We start from the raw sequence: 20,027 nt of genomic DNA on the forward strand, positions 1-20,027 counted from the left end.
GGGGAGGAGGGGCGGGGAGTAGGCTCCCCACACTGAGCAGGGAGCCCAACACTGGGCTCAGTCCCAGGACCCTGAAATCATGACCTGAGCTGATGGCAGATGCTTAACAGACTAAGCCACCCAGGCACCCCAAATGCAATGTTTTCTAACTTAATAGTCTTTTTAAAAAATTTCTGTGACCCTTTTGTGGAATACTTAGGATTAATTTAGAAAACAGATTCTTCACAGAATTTAATATGCAGCTATCTCTGATTAAGTGTGTGCATTTTATAGCTTATCCTTTTAACAGAATGATGAAACACTCTACTTTCACAAGAAACTCCTTAAATACAAGTTAGTATGAAACAATAAAACCAAGTTTTCAGTTTTTTTCATTAGTTTTTCTTATTATATTAATATATAGAAAAATAAATACCAATTGCTCTTAAACAAATGGAAAGATGCTTGTTTCATTCTTCATAAGAGAAATACAAAGTTAGGTTATTATTGAGTTATAGTTTTTCATCTAATCAATTAAGAATATAGGTAAGGGACACCTGGGTGGTTCAATCCATTAAGCCTCTGACTTAAGGTCAAGTCATGATCACAGGGTCCAGGGATCCAGCTCCATAGTCAGCTCTCAGCAGGGGGTCTGCTTCTCCCTCTCCTTCTGCCCCTCCCCCCATTTGTACACTCCCTCTCTTTCTCAAATAAATAAATAGAACTTAAAGAATATAGGTAAAAAGTCACTCATTGCTAGTGGATATAAATTGAAGAAGGCTGTTGGCAGTATCACTCAAAATTTCAAATACACATGCCCTTTGATCAGTAATTTCACATCCAGGAATTTATTTCAAGATACTTGTAAATGTTTAAAATGATGAACATATAAAGTTATTCACTGCAGTGTTAATTGTAATAGCAAAGGATGTACGGGCACCTGAGTGGCTCAGTTGGTTAAGGGTCTGCCTTTGACTCTCAGGTCATTGAAATTTCAATTCCCAGGGTCCTGGAATTGAGTCCCACTTAGGGCTCCTTGCTCAGGAGGGAGCCTGCTTCTCCCTATGCCTGCTGCTTTGCCTGCTTGTGCTTCTCTCTCTCTCTGTCAAATAAATAAAATCTTTAAAAAAATAGCAAATGATGTAAAAGATCCTAAGGATCTATCAATAAGGGACTGGTTAAATAAATTATAAGTTTTCCATGTAATGGACTACTGTTGAGCTGGAAAAAAATATTCTTTTTATATACTGATACAGAAAATTCTGTGAGGAGCTTAGGCTCCCCACAGTTAACCACTACTGAATATAGAGCCCAGCATGGGGCTTAAACTCAACAACCTTGAGATCAAGACCTGAGCTGAGATCGAGTCGGATGCTTAACCGATTAAGCCATTCAGTGGCCCTGATAATTTTAGATGTCTTTGCAGAAACTTAAATATATATCCAAGTGCATATTTATCTTTAGTTTTTGTTCTTAGCAAGACAAAAATGAGAACACTTAATGTCTTATAGCACTTTCTATGTTGTTACATATAGATATACTTAAGTCTTTCGTAACTTGTTATATGTTTGCATCAACATTCAGTCAGCTCCTTGATGATGGATATTTGGGTTGTTTTCTTTTATTTGCTTTTTTTAAAGGCTAAACCTCTAGAAAATGAATTGCATTGTAGGTTGTTCTTTTAAAAAAAAACCTATTTTAATAGTACTTTGAAATTGACAAAACCTTAAGACCAGTCTGAAAAGGGTCCTTTAACTGCCTTGTAATTTTTTCTGCCAGAGTTAGATGAGCCTTTTTACAGATGTCATATTTTTCTGCCAGTTACTCTATGAAAACCTTTCACCTTCCCTACTCTTTCAAATGTTGTGATTCTTGGTAATTCTTTGGGGTATAGATTTTTTAATTTTTAATTTTTAGGAGTAAGAATCCAGAAGATAACTACTGTGAGATTACTGGTGAGTATGACCAGAATACTTTTCTTACCACATAACTTTCTCTTCAAACAAATTTCATACAAAGTAATGTGTAAAAGAACTATGGGAAAAAATGTAAATAGCTCTGTTCTTTATCCAAAATCTTCAGTATGAAATTTCACAAACTTACTATTATTTCTGCCAAACCCGCTGTTCTACTTGTTTTATTTATTTATTTATTAAAGATTTTATTTATTTATTTGACACACAGAGAGAGATAGAGATCACAAGTAGGCAGAGAGGCAGGCAGAGAGAGAGGGGGAAGCTGGCTCCCCACTGAGCAGAGAGCCCGATGGAGGGCTCGATCCCAGGAACCTGAGATCATGACCTGAGCCGAAGGCAGAAGCTTAACCCACTGAGCCACCCAGGCGCCCCTGTTTTCTTTATTTTGGATTCCCAGTCATTCATTCACTCAAGTCAGAAATAAAGTCATTTTTGAACTTTTTCCTCATTCCCCATATCCATTGTCTTTACTCTCTATTCTTTGTCTTAAATATCTTGCAAATCTTTTACCTCCTTTCCATTCCTTCTGCCACTGTTTGAGTTCAAATCTTTATTATTCATTATTCTTTCATGGGCTATTATATTTAATTTCTTATCCCTATAATCCATTCTACATATTTCTAAATCTGATATTACCTCCCAACTTAAAATTGTTCAATGACACATTCTTTGGCATAGATTTTGAAAGCTCTTTAAAAATTTGACTTGACTTCTCCCACCTTATCTCTTGTCCTTTATTGATAACTTATTCTATCCCATGAGGAAGTATTTATAGATGCCCATGTCGACTTTTTTTGTGTATCCATTTGTAAATGCTGTTTTTTCTCTCTGAAGTGCCCTTTCTACTCCACGTTGCCTATCAATCCTCTCATTTTTCACCTAACCTAGTTTTTCATGTGCTTAACCTCAGTGCTATTCGGTGTAGCCAGTCCAAGGTGCCTGGAGCTGTCAGTGGAGCATGCAACTCTTGATCTCAGGGTTGTGAGTTTGAGCCCCACATTGGGTGTAGAGATTACTTAAAAATAAAATCTTAACAAAATCAAAAACAAAAACAAAGTAGCTAGTCCACAAACTGTTATAATCCATGACAGAAAAGGAGCTTACACAGAATATAAGTCAACTATGGCAGTAAGCTACTGTTTAGTTATCTGACATTTTTTTCATAGCAAAGCTTTCTTGATGAAGGAAATAGCACATAACTTACATTGGCTATGGTCTCCTTATTTCTTCATGTACTAGTAACAAGCAGTTCACAGACTGGCACCACAAATCATCAAGTTGTACTGGCTTAAATGGAGCCTTTTCTGATAAAACCAAGGAGTCACTCTGTCCTGTAATGTTATAATACCCCTTTTATTTCTTAGTCTTTTGTAGAATTTATCACATTGTGTTTACTTCTGGCTCTTTAATTGAACTAGGAACTCTGAGTCCAGAAATTTTGTCTGTTTTTTGTGGCGTAGTAGGGAGTTGAGTTTGGGGACACATAATAGGTACTGAGTAAGTAGTTGTTGAATAAGTGAATGAAAGCTTATTATATAAGTAAGATTTTTAACAAAAGAACTATAATTACTTCATTATATTCAGTCAAGATTGTCATAAAATGTTCCGAAGATTTTTGTGCTAAGCACTGGGTGTTATATGGAAGTGTTGAAAAATGTTTTAGAGATTTGCCTTTAAGCTTAAGTATTATAAAATGTATTTCCTGTTTTATTGCAGCATCTTCAGTCCCTTCTTTATTTCCAAAGTCCATCCGTTACCCAAATCTTTAGATTTCAGTTCTAAAGTATCCTGAGTCTAATCCTTTATTTTCTTTCTCATTTTCTTTTTCCCAAACAGAAATTCTCTTCCCGTTTATATCTGCACTATTCCAGCAGTTCCTCATTGGTTCATCTTCTCTTAAATCTACTTTTTTCCTCCTCCTCTGGAGTTATTTTTATAAAATGCACATCTCATCACGGTAACGTCTAGATTCTTTAACATAGAATAAGAGATGCTTCAAAATCTTACTTTAACATTTTAGTCTCATGAATTGGTACTTTTTACCATGTACCTATACTATCCCGGAATAAAAATAAAGAAGTAAAGGGGTAAAAAAGTAGTCCAAACTTTCCACCTTTAAAATTCCCCCTTTAAAATCACCACATCCTAAAAATATTTCAGTCACATAGGGAATACAGTAATCACAGATCTCTCTGTCCCTAAAATGGGACAATTATAAGTTGTTGTTGTTGTTGTTGTTTAAGATTTATTTAGGGGCACCTGGGTGGCTCACTTTGTAAAATGTCTAACTTTGGCTTAGGTTATGATCTCAGGATCTGTGATCAAGCCCCATATCAACCTCCATGCTCAGAAGGGACTGCTTCTCTTCCTCTGCCCCTCCCCTTGCTTGTGCGCGCTCTCTCTCTTTCTCTCTCTCAAATAAAGTCTTTTTTTAAAAAAATAAAATATTTAAGAGAGAGAGAGGACACGGGATAAAAGGCAAAGGGAGAGGGAGAGAAGCAGACTCCCCACAGTATGTGGAACCCAGTGCAGGGCTTGATCACAAGACCCTGAGATTAGGACCTGAGCCAAAATCAAGAGTTGGTGATTTAACAACCATCTGAGCCACCCAGGTACCCCCAGGGTCAATCAGAAGTCTTAATGAAATTTAATACTTAAGTCCTTATGAAGGGGAGTCCTGGGATCAAGTCCCACATCGGGCTCCCTGCTTAGCAGGTAATCTGCTTCTCCCACTGACTCTCTCCTCTCATGCTCTCTCTCTCTCATTCTGTCTTTCTCTCTCAAGTAAATAAAATCTTTAAAAAAAGATATTATTAAAATAAACTTCATAAATACTCATAAATGATGAACAATATAAGGAAAGAAAAATCAGGCTCTTGGTGATATATATTTTTTGTTATTGACTGTAGTTTTTTCCTCTTTTTCAATAGGGATGAACACATTGCTTTGTGCTCCCATTCAGACCCAGATGCAACAGAGAGAGGTATGAGTTCAAGCACATGCCTTTTATTTTATTCTCCCTTATAGTTAACACACAAAAAATTAATAGCTGTGGCATGATTTAGGGATTACTTACTCAAGTAGACCAGCATAGATTGGAAAACTTCCTACCTTTTCAGTTAAACTAAGGATAGTTCAATCATTGCCAGTTTAAATAATAGGGAAATATATTAATTATATCCGAACTTGTCAAACTTTAATGAGCATATGCAGGATTTTCTTAAAATATGGTTTCTTTTTCAGTATATCTAGGGCAGGCCCTGAGATTCTGTACTTCTAACAATTTCCTGTTGATACTAGTGCACTAGGTCACAGACCATACTTTGAGTAGCAAGGAGTTAGACTGTCTCCTTACAAATAAAGCCACTGCATTAAGATTCAAAGAGAACCCAACTCCCAAGAGTAGAGTGTACTATAAATTAGCCTTCATGCTCTTAGCCCTTTCTAAGTCTATTTTACTTAGAATGAGAATGACCTATCTAATATAGTAATTAGAATTTTCATTATAGTTACATTTGATATTGTCAGTCTTTTTCATTTTTAGTCATTCTAGTTGGTGTATAATTAACCTTTTATTTGTTTTTTATTTGATCTTTTATTTTTTGAAAAAAACTGAAAGCATTTACAAACTTTTTGAAAAAAAATGTAATAACAAATTACATGCTACATACCACACCACTGTTTCAAACAAACCAGTGTATAATGAAGCCATCATTGAGGATTATTTATATAGTACTATATACAGTACATATTATAAAATACTTTTCTAAAAGGTTGCATTTGATCTGATCTCCTATATTTTGTTTTCATTATAGATTTCAATTACAGAACACAACCATGAAAGGAAACATGCAAATGACCAAACAGTCATCTTTTCGGAAGAAAACCAGATGGACCTAACAACAAGTCACACCATAATGATTAACAAAGGCCTTTTAGATTGTACTAAAAGTGAAAAGTCCACTAAGATAGATACTACATCATTTCTGGCTAACTTAAAGCTCCATACTAAGGATTCAAGAATGAAAAAAGAATTAAATTTTTCCATGGATCAAAGCACTTCTTCAGAAAAGAAAATAAATTTTAATGACTTCATAAAAAGATTGAAAACAGGAAAATCTAATGCTTTTCCTACAGGACCTGATAAAGAAAATTTTGAGATATCTGTTCATCCCAAACAATCAAATAGGGCCTCTTTTGTACATCAAATGCATGTGTCTCTTAAGGTAGATGAAAATAGTAATAATATGACTAGAATCTTTAGAGAACAAGATGATGGGATGAATTTCACCCAGTGTCATACGGCCAATATTCAGACTTTAGTTCCCACATCCACGGAGGCCAGCTTAAGGGAATTTAAAGGTGATGATATTACAATTTATGGCAATGATTTTATGGACTTGACAACTAATTACACTATACAGAATTTACCCTCAGCAGATAATTTATCTAATATAGAAAACCAAACTCAAAATGTCATGATGGAAGTTATGACAGATTATGGAACTGAAGATCCAGGAAGGAAGACAGTCTTTAAGAATAAACCAAATGCTGCTTTTCAAGACCCTTCTTTAAACCCTAATGGTGAAATACATATTACCAAAAGTCATATTACAGGGACAGAAACTCACATAGCCACACAGACTTCTAACCAAGATGCCAGCACTTTGGCCATAATCCCAGGATCTATATGTTCCAGCTCAGCTACTCAAGATTATAAGACATTTTTCTGTCCTAGTAGTAATGATGCCATGGAACTGACCAAGTATCTCTCAGGTATGAGAGAAGTGAAGAATCTGCTGAAGAATGATAGTAATTATTCTAAAACTTATCCCAATCCAGATGCTATCTCTCTTCTCACAGAGAAAACTATTTATTCAGGAATGGATAACATGGACTTTACCAGGAGTCATACAGTTGTGATAGATAATCAGATTTTTAAAGAAGATCACACAAATACACAGAGAACAGATACACCGATATCTGAAAAAGAAATGATGCTCAAAAATCTCATAAGCAGGTCAGAGGATGGGGAAATGAATATAAATTGTAGCTCAGTTCCTCATGTATCTAAGGGAAGATTACAGCAGAGCCTGGCAAATTCTTTGTCTATTTCATTGACTGACAAAAAGACTGAAATTTTCACAGGTGAAGATATGGATTTGACTAAAAATCACACAGCTAACTTGGGAAGTCAATCTCCTCTTATATCTTGCAATCTAATATCTGAGAATACTGGTAAATTTCACTCTCACAGCAAAAGCCCTTCAGATGAATGGAAAGAAATGAACAAAAGTCATACTGAACCATCCCAACAGCCAGACATAATATCTATAAACATTCCAACTGACACCTGGAGTAAAGAAAAAGATCAAGCTTTAAAGACTGCACCCTATCTTGGTAAAGATTCTCCTCAGTCAGATGATATTAATCAAGACATAGCAACAGGCCACAGAAATCTTGATAAACAAATAGAACTGGGAAATAATAGAAATACAGTTTCATGTGAGGCATCTTTTTTTCCTACCACAGAGCCACTATTTTCATTAGAAGGACAGTCTACCATGAAAAATCATAATATTGCTGTTAACAGTTACACAGTGAAATCTGTATCAGGCCAGAATTCTAAACTGCCTGAGCCACTGAGGAAAAGAGTAGGCAATCCCACACCTGACTGTTCCCATAACAAGACAATTATTTGTTCAGAGGAGGAACAAAATATGGATCTAACCAAGAGTCACACTATTGTCATTGGATTTGGTCCTTCTGAATTACAAGAATTGGGTAAGACTAATTTAGAAAATACTAACTGCCAGCTGACAACAGTAGACAGAAAGATAGCTGTAAATGTTGAAAAATGTAATAAAAGTCCTACAGAAAAAACAGGAGTATTTGTTTCTAATGATAATATAGACATTTTAGAAGACAAAAGCATTCGAAAACTTGGATTTCAGAATGAAAATCAAGATGTCAAAATTTATGGAAGAAAAAGTGTTGGCAGGCAAAAAGTTAATAAGACTATTGTGTTTTCAGAAGGTGATGAGAATGATATGGATATCACCAAGAGTTATACAGTGAAAATAAGTCATAAAGCTTTATTATATGAACAAGATTCCCATTTGACAGAAACTTCTAAAACTGTTTTGTATACATGTGGGCAAGATGACATGGAAGTCACTAAAAGTCACACAACTGCCTTGGAATGTAAAACTGTCTCACCAGATAAAATAACCACTAGGCCTATAGAAAAAACTGTAATGTTTATAGATAATTACAATGAACTGGAAATGACAAAGTCCCACACTGTTTTCATTGACTACCAAGCAAAGGAGAGGACTATGTTTACAGACAGACTTGACTTTGAAGTATCCAAAAGGAATAGCCTAGAAAAGCCAAAAGTGTCACCTGCTTTTACTGAGGAGAATGTTTCCTTTCCAGAGAATGGTAAAAGTGACCAATCAGCAGCAAAAGTCAATGAGCTAACACTAGCAAGGGGATGGTCTAACAATGGTCCTATAGAGAAAGCTGTAGGATTTATAGCTGGTGATAATATGGAAGTATCTAAATCAAGCTTTTGGGAAAATAATGAAGATGTACAGAAGCCCGAATTTCTGAATGAAACTATATCAGGCAAAAGTCAGAGAAGGACGAGCCTTAGACTAAAAAATAACAAGACTGCTGCATTTTCCAAAAATGAGAAAAATGATATGGATATCACCCAGAGCTATACAGTAGAAATAAACAATACTGCCCTGGAAGATAGAGAGGATTCCCATTTGGTGCATTTAGCAGGAGATTCTAAAACTGTTTTGTATACATGTGGGCAGGATGACATGGAGATGACTAGAAGTCACACAACTGCCTTAGAATGTAAAACTGTCCTACCAGTTAAAATAACTACCAGGCCAATAGAAAAAACTGTACTGTTTGTAGATAATCACAGTGATCTGGATGTCACCAAGTCCCATACTGTTTTCATTGATTGTCAAGACACAGAGAAAATTCTTCAAGAATACCCTAAATTTGGAATAACTAATGGAAAAATCTTGGATATTTCTTCTCATAATGATGGTAGCTCTGTTCAAGAAAACATTGAAAAACAAGCACTGGCGGTAGAAAACAAAACTGTTCTTTACACTAAACAAAAGCATCATGTGATACCTTCTGTTCCTACTAATACATTGTCTGGGGGTCAAAGTGAGTTAGAAATTATCAAATTCAAAAGCACTGTGAATGAAGAGGTCATGGGGAGTGTTGTAGACCAGGCCTGCACAGTGGAAAAAGCCAAAATTGAAAGCTGTCAGTTAAATAGTACAGATAGAAGAAATATGGATTTTACAAATAGTCATGCAACTGCTATGTGTGGATCCAGTGATAATTATTCCCATTTACAAAATGCTATTTCCTGTTTTGATAATTTGGAGGGGAATGCCATGTCCTTAGGTGATAAAGATGAGAAAACCAGTAATTGCCCAGTACAAAATGATCTTACTTATGTAAACAATTTAGCCAATGAATATTACTTGAAATCTAAGGGACTGCCTCTCTCTGCTTCTTGTTCTTTGTTAGAAAAGGAAAAAGTGACTGGAACCAATATCAAAGGACAGCTAGACTCTGTTAAAACAGTGCTCAAAGATCAAGATCTGAATAAGGAGCCCCCAAATTTAAGAGCTAATCAAACTTTACTACCTAGTCAAGATCTGGGGGAGATAACTAAACCTAATTCAAAACGAGTATCTTTTAAACTCCCAGAAGATCAAATGGAGGGCTTTGTTGATATGCCAGAACATAATTTAAAGATGACCTTTGTTGATGATGTTTGTGTTACTTCTCAGCCTCATCTCTCAAGCCAGCTACCTCCATTACCTCAACAAGGACAGATAATTGTGAATAAAGATGAAATGATATCAACTCATGCTGGAAATAAGAATTTAAATATTGTCATAGAAAATTCCTCTGTACCTACATGTGAAAATGAGTCCAAAATGCTCAATAATGACAAACAGTTTACTATAGCCTGTAAAAAAGAGCCGAGGAAGAATACTCAGACAGCTGAATGTAATACAGATTTTCACAGTAATTCAGACTTGCCTAAGCAAGTTATTCAAATTCATGCTAATTCTAGAGAAGCATTGGATCCTGCAATTGCATCTAATACTGCAAGTTTTAGTAGTGTCACATCTAATCTGAATAATTTTAATGGAAAACCTGAAGAATTTTTAAATTTCCAAACTCCTCATGTACCACCTTCCCCAGAACAATTACTTGGATTAACAAATAAGGCACACAATCACATGAGTATAGTGCAAGCTACAGAAATACATAGTATTAACACAATGCCCAGCAATGTTGAAGATGATAGAGATGAAGAAAGTAAAATTTCTCATGATGGAGCTGAAACTAACTCTGTACCACTCACGACAGTTGTAAGAGATAAAGTGAGGCGATGTTCCCTGGGAATATTTTTGCCCAGACTGCCAAACAAGAGAAATTGTAGTGTCACTGGTATTAATGACCTGAAGCAGTTTCAAGCAGACACAACTGATTTAAGTCACTTAGAAGCTCAACCAGTCTTCAGTAAGGAGTCAAGCATTGAATTTGGTGCAGCTAAACTGACCTTAAGTCCATCTCAATATATAAATGAGGAAAACCTTCCTATATATCCTGGTGAGATTAATTCCTCAGATTCTATTACCATAGAAACTGAGGAAAAGTCTTTGATTGAGACATATCAAAAAGAGGTCTTGCCATCTGAAAATAAAACAAGAGAAACCTGCAATAGCCAAAAAAGAACCTGGATACAAGAAGAGGATGATATGCAGAATGAGAAAAAAATCAGGAAAAGTGAGATTAGGTTTAGTGATACTGCGCAAGATCAGGAGGTAAGCTCTGTCTTGAACTAAGGAATGTGTTTTTAAGTTATGAATGTTGAATTTTAATTTTAGTCTTGAATGAGCAGGAATTGATTATTTCCAATTATAGAGCTAGGGAAATATCCCTGTTTAGAATGTTAAGGTATTATTTGACTAACAGCTAGACTTAAAAACAAATCACAAAAAATGAAATGGGAAGTAGTACAAAAATTAATGTAATTGTGCAATCTGTCATTGTGATTTTGCATTTGGAGAATCTCTCAGCAGGGTATATGTAGTTTGAAAAGTTAAATTCAGTCTAAATATCTGAAGGGTAAAAAAAATCTTTTTGTTAGACAAACTGCATGAAGAAAAGCTCACCTGAATTTTCTTGGTTTATAAGGATATGTAAAAGCTGAGAGTTCATTTCTTTAGTGGTTGAGAGAATGCCTAGGTCAAACCCAGTATCTCAAGATGAAGAAGTGAGAATTTGAATTTATGAGAAGAGGTTATAGATTGTTTTAGAGTTTGAGGGAACATTCATTTAGATAACTTAGAATAAAACCTGTCATTCAAACTCAGTTTTATAGATGGAGAAATGAAGATTAGAAAGTATCAGAAGGCAGCACCTGGGTGGCTCAGTTAAGTGGCTGCCTTCAGCTCAGGTCATGATCCCAGGATCAAGCCCCATGTCAAGGCTCCCTGCTGAGCAGGAAGTCTGCTTCTCCCTCTCCCTCTGCCTCTCCCTACTGCTTATACCCTCTCTCTCAAAAATAAATAAATAATTTTTTTTAAAGTATCAGAAGTTCATAGAAAACAAAATTTAATATGTGAGTAAGCTTAGAAAAATATCATTAGTTCTGTTTAATGAGGTCCTGAGGAAATGGTTCCTCTGTGAAGCTTTGAGAATGTAGTATCAGTGATAGAAAATTTATAACTGAATGGATTATATGAAAATTAGTATTATTTTGTTCAGTAGATATTGAGTATCTCCTGTGTCCTAAGTACTGTTTAGGTGCTTGTCTACATCAGCAGGAATTTAGAGGAAAAAAATCTGTTTTCATGGAGATTACATTCTAACATTTAGACAAAGGTTATATTGTCCTCAAAAACCTATGTAAGTAGGTAGATGAAAATGGCATTTAAGGCTGTAAAGTCAAATGGTTAAAATGATAAAAGCAGGACCACATCACTTATTTGACATTAGCCAAAGGAGTCTTAGTCACCTGGAGAAAAAGTCTAAAACCTGGAAATAAGTTTCTTTGTTGCTGTAGCCAGAGTCACTATGAATAGCCAATATTCTATGCTGGTTTATTTCAATGTGGTAGTCCTGACCCTAGTGACTAGTAGTTGAATAATGGAATAGGTCAACGTTTGGCAACTCATAGGATCTGGCTTTAACTTAGACACATCTGAGAAACAATTTGCTTATATGGTATAATGTACAAGCTGATTTCTATATATTTCTATAGATTCTTTTTTAAATTATTTATTTATTTATTTATTTATTTTATTTTTTATTTGACAGAGAGAGATCACAAATAGGCAGAGAGGCAGGCAGAAAGAGAGAGAGAAGGAAGCAGGCTCCCCGCTGAGCAGAGAGCCCGATACTGGACTTGATCCTAGGACCCTGAGATCATGACCTGAGCTGAAGGCAGAGGCTTAACCCATTGAGCTACCCAGGCACCCTATTTCTATAGATTCTTAAATAAAATTACTTTGAACTCTAGGGGCACCTTTTAGCTCAGTCAGAGGAGTATGTGACTCTTGATCTCAGGGTTGTGAATTTGAGCCCCATGTTAGGTGTAGAGATTACTAAGAAAAATAAACTTTAAAAAAATTAAAATAAAATTACTTTGAACTCTAAAAGCCTGATAAATTGCTTATTACTTATTCCAATTTGTTACTAATATATTTCATATGATTGTAGATAAATTTTATGAAGTAGTCCTTGTTAGTGTTCAACAAACAATTATTATGTGTATTATAAGTGTATTATAAGTCATAACTTCAGGCTGATGATGTTCCTTAACTGATAATTTCAGGTTTTTGATCACCATTCTGAAGGGGATATAGATAAAAATGCTAACAGTGTTTTGATAAAAAGCCTGAGCAGGACACCATCTAGTTGCAGCAGTTCTCTTGATTCAATCAAGGCCGATGGGACCTCTCTCGACTTCAGCAGTAAGATCTTCATGAAGACTAAATAATAGAAGTCATCTGCTTACTTGACAATAATAAATGTATTTCAGTTCAGAAGATATTTGAAATTTATTTAAGCTTTTTGGGAGTTATACATAGTTGATGAGTAAAATAATTTTAGTTTATATTTAATGTTTAATTATTTTAATAAGTTGAGAAGTGATAGACCACGAAGGGTAATTGTCTTAAGAAGTTTATAATTAGGGGTGCGTGGGTGGCTCAGTTGGTGAAGCATCTGCCTTCAGCTCGGGTCATGATGCTGGGATCCTGGGATTGAGTCCTGAATTGGTCTCCCTGCTTGGCTGAGAGCCTACTTCTCCCTCTGCCTGCCACTTCTGCTTGTACTCTTTCTCTCTCACTCTCTGTCAAATAAATAAACAAAATCTTTTTAAACAAGCTTATAATTAGTGGAGAAATATTGGATGGGATCTTAAAACAATAGTATACTCGCCCTATAAATGACTCTTCCCAAAAAGATCCTAGTCGATAACTTTAAGAGCATGAACCACACATAAATCTGAATGATAATTAACATTAAGCTTACACTTTAATTTTAATTTTGACTTATTACCTGAATTTGCTTTACTTCTAGCACAGCACAATAGTCAAATGGAATCACAGTTTCTCAGAGACACTATTTGTGAAGAGAGCTTGAAGGAGGTATGTTAAACTGTTTCTCATTTCTAATGCAACTATAGTCCCTGTTTTGTTTTCCAATTTTTTGTTGTTTGTTTGTTTTCAATTTTTAAATTTTTTTTAAATTATGAAATATTCGGGGCGCCTGGGTGGCTCAGTGGGTTGAGCCTCTGCCTTCAGCTTGGGTCATGATCTCAGGGTCCTGGGATCGAGCCCTGCATCGGGCTCTCTGCTCAGTGGGGAGCCTGCTTACCCCCTCTGTCTCTGACTGCCTCTGCGAGTACTTGTGATCTCTGTCAAATAAATAAATAAAATCTTTTTTAAAAAATTTAAAAAATTAAGAAATATTCAACTATACAGAAAATTAGCTTTTTTGTTAAGGACCCAGCATGGTGATTGATTATAGGGAGTAGAAATCATAATTAGAAGACCTGTGTTTTGTTGTTTGTTCCCAATTCTGTTGTCACTGAGTAACCTTAAGAAATAATACTAAATAAAATCTGTTCATGTATAGCTTAGAAATATTTGGATATTTCCACTAACGTATGCAAAATACTATACACTAGAAGCAAAATGGGCTGGTTGTAATCAAAATGACCTCACCTTGACTATTGTGCAAACTTTTTTTCTTTCCTCAGAAACTGAAAGATGGAAAAATTACACTAAAGGAGTTCTTTATACTTCTTCAGGTCCACATTTTGATACAGAAACCTCGACAGAGCAATCTCCCAGCCAAAGTAAGCGCAGTTTCTTGGCAAAATAGTTATCTCAGTTAAGATGTATTATACTTGTTTATTAAAGTACATCAAAACAAGTGTTTATTAAAAAAATAGAAAAATTATCTAAGGAAGCATATTTTCTTGCAGGAAGTTTTTCTATAGTAAGTGCATTGTGGTTAGCATAAAAATTGTTTTTGGGGGGAACACCTGGATGGTTCATTCAACTCTAACATCTGACTCTTGATCTCAGCTCAGGTCTTAATCTCAGGGTTATAAGTTCAAGCCTTGTGTTGGGACTCCAGCATAGAGCCTTCTTAAAAACAAAGAAATTAGAGGTTTTTTTGCTAATATAGAATTTTATAAGGTAAAATTTTATTTTTTTTCTCATTCCTTGCCATGTATTTTGTCTTTGATACTTTCTCCTGAACATATGCTTTTTCCCCACTATATAAAAATCCAAATACAGCAGAAGGTTTTAATAAACATTTTTCAAAATCAAAACTATGTGAGGTTATATAATATTTGAATTGTACAATCAACAAATTCATTTAAAAGATTAGTAGAAAAATTTGTGTCAGTTAATAGGGATTATGTTTTTCTCTTAAGTCTGTCAAACATTTACAAAAATGAATTATGCCCTTGGCCACAAAGAAAACATTAACAAGTAGAAAAAAATGGAAATTTTAGGGACAACATCATCTGATCTTAATCCAATAAAATTAGAATGAATAAAAGGACTATAACATTCTTAACTTATTGGAATTTAAGAAATACACTTATAGATAACTCTGAGATCAGAGACGAAATCAAGACTGTTAAGAAATCAAAGTAAAGGAGAATATTTAATACCAAACATATGGGACACACAGCAAAAATTATACTTAGCAGGAAATTAAAAACCTTAGATAACGTTGTTATTATAGAAGAGAATCTAAAAATAAAGGAGTTTTTAATGCTCACTTTAAGAAATTAGAAAAATGAATAATAAAATAAAACCCATTAAAAAAGCAAGAAGGCAGGGGGCACCTGGGTGGCTCAGTGGGTTAAGCCTCTGCCTTCAGCTTCAGGTCATGGTCTCAGGGTCCTGGGATCAAACCCCGCATGGGGGAGGGGTGGTCTCTGCTCAGCAGGGAGCCTGCTTCCCCCCTTCTCTCTGCCTGCCTGTTTGCCTACTTGTGATCTCTCTCCCTCTGTTAAATAAATAAATAAAATCTTTGAAAAAAAAAAAAAAAAGCAAGAAGGCAGAATTAATACAAATAAATGGTAAAGCTAATGAAACAGGAAACAAAATTAGTAGAAAGAACAGCAAATTCCAAAAGCTGGTACTTTGAAAAGACAATAAAATAAGAAAACCCTTAAAGAGCATAATTAAGAAAACAGAGAAGGCTAAAATATAGATGGTTAGGAAAGAAGACATGTCCACAGAGTAAAAGAATTTTTTTAATTCATCAATTCTGACAACAAATTTTAAGACCTAGATGATTTTTTAGCAAAATATAAATTACCAAAGTTAACCTAAAAACTGGAAAACTTATTATCATTGAAAATTTTATTTTATAATTTACCTTAAAATAATCACTAGATCCAAATGAGTTCTAGCTAACTTTTATTTTTTTAATTTTTAATTTTTTTTAAGATTTTATTTATTTATTTGACAGAGAGAGATCACAAGTAGGCAGAGAGGCAGGCAGAGAGAGGGGAAGGGAAGCAGGCCCCCTGCTGAGCAGAGAGCCCAATGTGGGACTCGATCCCAGGACCCTGAGATCATGACCTGAGCTGAAGGCAGCGGCTTAACCCACTGAGCCACCCACGAGCCCCTCTAGCTAACTTTTAAAGAATGGACCTACACAACAGCACCTGGCTGGTTCAGTCAGTAGAGCACGTGACTCTTGGTCTCAGGGTTGTGAGTTTAAGCCCCACATGAGGCATAGAGCTTATTATAAAAAAAAGTTAAAGGAAATAAAAAGGGGGAGGGAAGAGGGAGAAAATAAACAAGGAAGAAAGGAAGGATGGATGGACCCACACAAATATGGGCATTTGGTTTATGATAAAGATGCCACCGCAGAAAGTGGTCTTTTCTGTAAATGGTATTGCATCAGTTGGTTATCCATAGGAAAAAATGAGCTTTGTCCCGTAGTTCACACTATACACAAAAATTAAGTCTATATAACACCAAAAACACAAGTGACAAAAATTGGTGTTCATCAAAGAAACTTCTGTGTTACACAGGGGTACCTGAGTGGATCAGTAAGTTGGGCTTCTGACTCTTGACTTCATGATCTTTCAGGGTTATGAGATCAAGCCTCATGTCAGGCTTGCACTGGGCATGGAGTCTGCTTAAGTTTCTCTACCCATCTCCTCCATTTGCTCCTGCTGTCTCTCTCTCTCTCTCTAAAGAAAAATAAACAAAATACTTCTGTGGTACAAATGATACCATCAAGAGAGTGAAAAGACAACCAACAGAATGGGAAGAAGCATTGGCAAATTATACCCAGAATATATCAAGAACCTTTCAACTCAGTAATAAAAAGACAATCCAATTTAAAAAATAGTCAAAGGATGTGAATGAACATTTCTCTGAAGAACACATACAAATGACAATAAGTGTGGAAAAAAAACGTTTTCAGTATCCTTAGTCATTAAGGAAATGCAAGTTAAAACGACAATGAGGGGTTCCTGGGAGGCTCAGTCAGTTGAGCATCTGACTCTTGGTTTTGGCTCAGGTCATAATCTCAGGATCCTGAGATTAAGCCCTAGGTGGAGCTCCAAGTCAGGCTCCATGCTCAGCAGGGAGTCTGCTTGAGATTCTTTCATAGTTCCTCTCCCTTTGCCCCTCTCCTACTCACATGCACTCTCTCTGTTTCTCTCACTCTAAAATAAATAAATAAATCTTTCAAAATAAATATATAAGTAAAACTATAATAAGTTACTACTGTACACCCACTATAATGGCTATAATCCAAAAGAAAATAAAAAGTGTTGGCAAGTATATAGAGAAATTAGAATTTTCATACATTGCTGGTGGCAGTGGCACAGCTACTTTGGAAAACAGTTTGGCAAAAAGTTAGACATAGGGGTGCCTGGGTGGCTCAGTGGGTTAAAGCCTCTGCCTTTGACTCAGGTCATAATCCCAGGGTCCTGGGATCCAGCCCCGCATCAGGCTCTCTGCTCAGCAGGGAGCCTGCTTCCCTTCCTCTCTCTGCCTGTCTCTCTGCCTATTGTGATCTCCATCTGTCAAATAAATAAATAAAATCTTAAAAAAAAAAAAAAAGTTAGACATAGAACTATTATAAGATTCAGCAAATTCTTCTAAATATATTCCCAAGAGAACTGAATATATGCATCCACACAAAAGTTGTACATGACTACTATTCATAATAGCCCAAAAGTGAACTCTGGTTAGTGGTTACTTGGGGCCAGGATAAGGGTGGAAGAGAAGGGAGAGTGACAGTTAATGGGTACAGGCTTTTTTTTTTTTTTTTTTTTAAGATTTTGCTTCTTTACTTGACAGACAGAAATCACAAGTAGGCAGAGAGGCAGGCAGAGTTGAGTGGGGAGGCAGACTCCCTGCTGAGCAGAGAGCCCAATGTGGAGCTGGGCCTGGGATCATGATCTGAGGACCCTGGGATCATGATCTGAGACTAAGGCAGAGGCTTAACCCACTGAGCCACCCAGGTGCCACAGGTACAGACTTTTTTATAGGGGGATGAAAATGCTCTAAATTAGATTTTGATGGTTGCATAACCCTGTGAATATAACTTAAAAAATTATCTAATTGTATACTTAAGTGGATGAATTATGATGTGTGAATTAAATTTTAATAAAGATATTAGAGCCTGGGTGACTCAGTTGTTAAGTGCCTGCCTTTGGCTCGGGTCATAATCCCAGGGTCCTGTGATCTAGCCCCACATGGGGCTTCTGGCTCAGCAGAAATCCTGCTTCTCCCTCTCCCACTACCCCTGCTTATATTCCTTCTCTTGCTGTTTCTCTCTGTCAAATAAATAAATAAAATCTTAAAAAAAAAAATTAAAACTATTTAGAGGTGCCTGGGTGGCTCAGTCAATTAAGCACATGATTTCGGCTCAGGTCATGATTCTGGGGTCCTGGGGTCTAGCTCTGCATTGGGCTTCCTGCTCAACAGAGAGTCTGCTTCTCCCTCTCCCACACCTCTGTTCGTGCATTTACTCTCTCTTTCTCTCTCATAAATAAATAAATAAATAAAACTTTTAAGAGACAGCTATGTAGAAATAAATCAATTCCAGTATTGTATATCTAAATGTGAAGTATAAGGTCACGTGGGTGGCTCAGTAGGTTAAAGCTTCGGCCTTCAGCTCAGGTTATGATCCCGGGGTTGTGGGATTGAGCCCCATATCGGGCTCTCTGCTCAGCGGGGAGCCTGCTTTACCCTCTCTCTCTGCCTGCCTCTCTGCCTACTTGTGATCTCTGTCAAATAAATGAATAAAATCTTTAAAAAAAAATAAATGTGAAGTATAGGGGTGCCTAGATGAGTGAGTTGGTTAAGCATCTGATTTCTGCTTAGGTCATGATCTTAGGATCTGAAGATTGAGCTCTGTGTCATGCTCCCCACTCAGTGGGGAGTCTGCTTGTCCCTCTCCATCTGCTTTTCCCCCTGCTTGTGCTTAATTTCTTCCTCTCTCTCTCAAGTAAATAAAATAATTTAAATAAATACATAAATATGTAAATACATAAATAAAAACAAATAAATATGAAGTATAAATCAAAGATGGAAACGGAAAAATGAACACACATCTTTTGGGTCCCCAACCTCATTCTACCCTTCTCATTAGCATCATCTTGCTTTAGCTGTAGATGGAAAGTAGAAATCTGTCTAGGTATGGATCCAGAGCCTGCATCCTTAGAAAAGCAGAAAAACCCAGGGGACTGGGAGAAAACAGAGGGGAAAGATAAGAGCAAAGAGGATGGTGACAGGGTAAAGAGGGAGAGAATACCTCAGGAGCTAACTGAATCTTCCTGTTTCCTCTCAGGCCTTGCAGAGGTCAGGAAGGTTAGTGTTAAGGAAATAGATCTGGGAACAAACCCATCAAGAGAGAATTTATGCTATCCCAGAAAAGAAATTTTAAAATCTTAAAGTAGGGAAAGGACAAAGAGATAGACTATATATGAACCATGGAAAATGAAGTTTATAACTAGGGGCATCTGATACAGGACTTAGGTAACTGTGAGTCTCTTGGGAACTGGGGAGAATGTTCTTTTTATTCTTTTTTAAAGTAAGCTCTATACCCTGTGTGGGGCTTGACCTTGTGATCCTGAGATCAAGAGTCATATGGCTAGGGTGCCTGGCTGCCTAGTTGGTAGAACATCCAACCCTGAATCTTGGGGTCATGACTTCGAGCCTGATGTTGGGTGTAGAGATTACATTTAAAAAAAAAAAAGTCTCATGCTTTACCAGCTGAGCCAACCAGGTACTCCTGGGGAGAGTATTCTTGAGGCAAATGGGGAATTATGTGCTACCCCTTATAGACACATGTACAGCACTCATATGTGTTTGCAGTTACAGAAACTCAGCAGGTATCACCAGCAAATAGTGCTATTGTAGTGCCCCACAACCCTCAGCATGCCCATGGAGTGCCTCAGGCAGAAGTACCAAAATAACACCCTTTCCCTTCTCAGTGAGGTTGAAG

The 20,027-nt window shown here is 36.3% G+C and overlaps 1 protein-coding gene across 1 annotated transcript in view; it reads left to right on the plus strand.

Annotated features, from left to right (window-relative positions):
• Window positions 1-20,027, plus strand: part of KNL1 (kinetochore scaffold 1) — a 75,209-nt gene that overhangs the window by 31,510 nt on the left and 23,672 nt on the right. Inside the window, exons 8-13 of the mRNA XM_059181172.1 lie at window positions 1,897-1,934; window positions 4,886-4,938; window positions 5,771-10,837; window positions 12,853-12,991; window positions 13,602-13,669; window positions 14,284-14,382. Coding sequence (XP_059037155.1) covers window positions 1,897-1,934; window positions 4,886-4,938; window positions 5,771-10,837; window positions 12,853-12,991; window positions 13,602-13,669; window positions 14,284-14,382 — 5,464 coding nt within the window. The remainder of the gene's footprint in view (window positions 1-1,896; window positions 1,935-4,885; window positions 4,939-5,770; window positions 10,838-12,852; window positions 12,992-13,601; window positions 13,670-14,283; window positions 14,383-20,027) is intronic.

This window comes from Mustela lutreola, chromosome 7 (assembly GCF_030435805.1).
Source record: "Mustela lutreola isolate mMusLut2 chromosome 7, mMusLut2.pri, whole genome shotgun sequence".
In the NCBI taxonomy this organism is placed as follows: domain Eukaryota; kingdom Metazoa; phylum Chordata; class Mammalia; order Carnivora; family Mustelidae; genus Mustela; species Mustela lutreola.